Source organism: Salvelinus sp. IW2-2015, unplaced genomic scaffold (assembly GCF_002910315.2).
Source record: "Salvelinus sp. IW2-2015 unplaced genomic scaffold, ASM291031v2 Un_scaffold2664, whole genome shotgun sequence".
In the NCBI taxonomy this organism is placed as follows: Eukaryota; Metazoa; Chordata; class Actinopteri; order Salmoniformes; family Salmonidae; genus Salvelinus; species Salvelinus sp. IW2-2015.
Genome location: NW_019943970.1, coordinates 37,901 through 42,699, shown reverse-complemented (window position 1 = coordinate 42,699; position 4,799 = coordinate 37,901). Strand labels below are relative to the sequence as shown.

The following is a 4,799-nucleotide window of genomic DNA, read 5'->3' as shown; positions in this document are numbered from 1 at the left end:
CTTTAGTTAGTGTTTTCTTTGCAGTAATTCAACCATGAAGGCGGCAGGTAGCTTAGTGGTTAGAGAGTTGGACAAGTAACTGAAAGATTAAAGATCAAATCCCTGAGCTGACAAGGTAAAAATCTGTCGTTCTGCCCTGAACAAGGCAGTTAACCCACTGTTCCTAGGCCATCATTGAAAATAAGAATTAGTTCTTAACTGACTTGTCTAGTTAAATAAAGGTAAAAATAATAAATGAAGGCCTGATTCACCAGTCTCCTCTGAACAGTTGATGTTTGGGCTGCAATTTCTGAGGCTGGTAACTCTAATGAACTTATCCTCTGCAGCAGAGAGTAACTCTGGGTCTTCCTTTCCTGTGACGGTCCTCATGAGAGCCAGTTTCATCATAGCGCTTGATGATTTTTGCGACTGCACTTGAAAGAAACTTTAAAAGTTCTTGACATTTTCGGATTGACAATCCATCATGTCTTAAAGTAATGATGGACAGTAGTTTCTCTTTGCTTATTTTAGCTGTTCTTGCCATAATATGGACTTGGTCTTTTACCAAATAGGGCTCTCTTCTGTATACCACCCCTACCTTGTCCAACAACAACTGATTGGCTCAAACGCATTAAGAAAGAAATTCCACAAATGAACTTTTAACAAGGAACTCCTGTTATTTGAAATCCATTCCAGGTGTACTACTCATGAAGCTAGTTGAGAGAATTCAAAAGAGTGTACGAAGCATGTCAAATCAAAATGTAAACCGAACAAATGCATGCTGGAAACCATGAATGAAGCTTACTTAAACTGGGATTCAGTGAGATCGCGGGTTATAGGCATTGAAGCTTTTAAAAGGCCATGTCCAATTGAGTCAACATATGCAGCGTTTACCATGAATGGGATCTCTGCAAACGTGGGAACATTGCCTTTAAAAGCCGCAATGCCTATAACCCACGATCAGATTGAATCCTGGCCTTAGTTTCAAAAAGACAACTCCACAACCCTTCGTCAACAGGGTCGAGGACAGACAAACTATGAATTCAGACCCAATAATTAGACRATAACCACTGTGTACAAAACATTAAGGACACCTTCATAATATCGAGTTGCACCCCCCCTTTTGCACTTAGAACAGCCTCAATTTGTCGTGCATGGACTCTACAAGGTGTCGAAAGCATTTGACAGGAATGCTGGCCGATGTTGATGCCAATGGTTCCCACAGTTTTGTCAAGTTAGCTGGATGTCCATTGGGTGTTGGACCATTCTTGAAACAAACGGGAAATTGTTGAGCGTTAAAAACCCGGCAGCATTGCAGTTCTTGACAAAAAACTCATGTGCCTCGCACCTACTAACATACCCCGTTCAAAGGCACTTAAATATTTTTTCTTGCCAATTCACCTTCTGAATGGCACACACACACAATCCATGTCTCAATTGTCTCAAGGGTTAAAAATGCTTCTTTAACCTGTCTCCTCCCCTTCATCTACACTGATTGAAGTGGAATTAACAAGTGACATCAATAAGGGATCAAAGCTTTCATCTGGTCAGTCTATGTCAAGGAAAGAGCAGGTGTCCTTAATATTTTGTACACTCAGTTACATTCAATTACACATGACGACCTACACCACAGTATATTCAGTGGACACCTCCATGTCTTCCACAGTACCAATGTCCTCTGTTACACTGTGTTGTCCCTCAGTGGAGACTGTCTGTGTCTCAGTCTTCAGTTCTGACGTCTTCACTGTAACACACTCCTGCTCAGAGATAGGGGCACACTCTGCCTCCTCAGGATCCGCAATGGCCGTTATCTCTGAACCAGGCCCAGCTTCCGAACCTGGAGCCAGGACGGTTTGTGACACTGCAGTTTCCAGCACAGATGGGGTCAAAATAGTAGAGGTCTCTGAAACAGAAACTGGGGCAAACATGGCCCCTGAGACAGGGACAGGGACAGAGAGAGACACAGTCTGGACAGGGAGGGTACCGGAGGACGACGGGGAAACCGGGATGGAGTGAGACACAGTGACAGGGATAGAGGACACGGAGAAGGGGACAGAGACAGTGGATCCATCCAGAGAGATGACACCGGCCCCGTCTGTGGTGACAATGGGTAGGTGGGTCCCTGCCGGCATCTCTGTCTGGATGACCGTGAACCCACCCAGGGTGGTGTGGCTGACCAGGGTGATGGTCCCTGAGTCGCCCCAGTTGGCTGAAAGGGTGAAGGGCTCACCATGTACCAACATGGCCCCCTCCTGGAGTCTACCTCCAACTCCACCTCTCCAACCACTACATTTTCAACCTTTACCTTCCTACCAGGGCATCTGGGTTTCTTAGTCTTTACCTCATGTTGTACTTCAGGACCACCAGGTAGTTCTTCCATAGAGTGTTTTGTTCATGAGTCTGTTGATTGAAGAGCACGTCTTTAGGCTTTTGCAGCACAGATTAATGTCTCCAAAATAACTTATTACACGTATAATAATTCTAGGTATTGTGTTAGTATGAAAGAAGCCGCAGCGTCAAGATCTCACGGGGGCTAAATTTTCATCCATGTCAACAGACATGGAGGAACTGATTTGCATGATGTACGAGGAGGGGGTAGCTGCGGGTCGGGAGAGGAAGTAAATCAAACATTCCCAAAAAGAGCCCTCCCACCAAGAGGCCGACACTATCCAACAAGCAACCAGGAGAGGGAGGAGGGGACGTTGGGTGAGATCAAGGGTGGTGGCAACAGACCACGTCAATCCATGCCCTACCGTGCCGGCGCTACTGAATCGACAAGGCAGCTGAGGAGGGAAGGACGATCGTTCAGTTATTCAGGGCTCTGGCCTGGTGATGCAGGCGACCATACCGAACAACCGTATCGATCTGGACGACCTTTGCTTCGGGTCGTGCTGTACGCGGAAACACACACACAACGACCACTAAACCACGGCACCATCGACGCACAGCGACACCGCACAGACCAACACCGTCACTTACCGTCTTACATTACCCTAAGACAGACAAACGTACGTGAGGAGCAATCGACAACACCACACACACACCAACGGACCCAAGCGACAACCACCAACAGCAACCAGCCCAGACACACACACACGACCAGGAATCACCACACTGACCACCTACACCACACCATAACCACTCAGACCAGACGACAAGGGACAGCACGCAAGCAACCGGTATGCACCGCATCAACACGAGAGACCAACCGGGATCTGCAGAGACTCAATACACAGCATAGGTTGACCTTCCCTAATTCCCATTTTATGATGCTGACATAGCCTATTCTGTATGCTGACGCGTAGCGAGCCCCCCCCCCCCGCATACTCGCAGACCATGTTTTCTCTGCCACCCAGGGCCGATTACGTAATCCCATGCAACCCAAAATAATCACCGCCCCTGACGTCGCGCTGTCCAGTCCTGAACAGCATTTTGAAAAAGTTCGCTGTCTGATACTAATAAATCCACAAATTGGATTGTGCACGTTGCATTTAATTCTCTATACACCAAAAAAGGCAGAGCAGTACGAGACGGAGCCCCTTCCAAGACTGGGTTCAGCATCCGCAAACAACTGAACGGGAACAAAAAAAACCCAAATCCACTATTTAGCAATACGTCTGTGGGTGAGCAGGAGAAACGGCAGGACCGGCTCTGAAAAATACATTTTTAGCATGTGTGTCGAACGAGGACGTCGGTTTTCACTGAATGAAGCGATATGGAAGGCAAGAAATTATATATCTCATTTTTCCTTAGCGAATATAACATCTCCCAGTTGTGGCACTAATGAACTCACTTGGTTGAATCTCATGCTCCAGTCCCAGCCGAGAGTTGTCACAACCCGGAGTTGCATAGCGAGACACACTGTAAGTTAAAAAGGTGCTGGACAGCTCAGGAGTATACGAAACTCTGAGCCCATGCCCATCCTCGTTGAACTAACACTCCCATAATTGCCACATAAGGTAACACACGTTACTGATTGTGCACGATCGTAGTTCAAACAGAACAGACTGTACTATGATACTACTAAGAATAGAAGAGAGGCTACAGTCCTTTGTGAAGAGCACAGATGGAATCTTGGTATCATTCTATCAACACTAGGATCTAGCGTTACACGGCTTACCTGGTGCCTCGTGCTCATTCTCGTCCCAATCGTTCTTGGTCTTTGAAATGAACGGCGTGCGTATGACCTCCTACTCTGTCCTATCTCTCTCTTCATCAATCTCGTCTCTACTCTAACTGCGTGCCTGTGTGCTCCATCGTCCCACTCTCTTCTCTTTCATCAATAGGGCAGACAAAACACCTTCTCTAAAGCCTTCCCATCTCTCTATTCTCTCCACACCATTCCACCTGACCATGCATCCCTCTCTGAAACTGTCACAAGTACTCGCTAACATCAACGAACTTCTCTACTCCCACAAATCCTCAGTGCAAACCATTCATATCTGCTGATGGAATTTCCGAACTCTCATCTACGAGCTGAATGCGCATGGCGCTACCCTTCATTGAGCAAGTGTTGCTTTTACTGCTATCGCGGCGGACAACTGTTTTTTTAATGAAAATTAACTTAGGTGATTCTATACCAATAATGATATGGCTCCTTGCAATAGCCTGCCACCAGTTGTTAGCATTGACTCAGTTCCAATAGTATTACCAGTAACACTTACTTTAAATACCGTGACGGACACCAAGCCATGGAATGGACTCTTTTATAGACCAATATCTGCTTATGCAAACCTGATGGATCTATTACTCTTATCAGAGGTATCCTACTTTCCACTTTAGCTAGTGACGATAGGGACGATGTTACCCCTGCGAGTCAG

General features: G+C 46.4%; 1 protein-coding gene across 2 annotated transcripts in view; it reads right to left on the bottom strand.

Moving 5' to 3' along the window:
• The window catches only part of LOC139025435 (mucin-17-like), a 3,127-nt gene extending 754 nt beyond the window's left edge, over nucleotides 1-2,373 (bottom strand). Inside the window, exon 1 of one of the 2 annotated variants that reach the window (XM_070440568.1) lies at nucleotides 1,606-2,373. In XM_070440568.1, the coding sequence (XP_070296669.1) occupies nucleotides 1,606-2,222 (617 nt within the window). In that variant the 5' untranslated portion in view covers nucleotides 2,223-2,373. The remainder of the gene's footprint in view (nucleotides 1-1,605) is intronic. The other variant, XM_070440569.1, reaches the window with a different exon arrangement.
• Nucleotides 2,374-4,799: the final 2,426 nt, after the last annotated feature.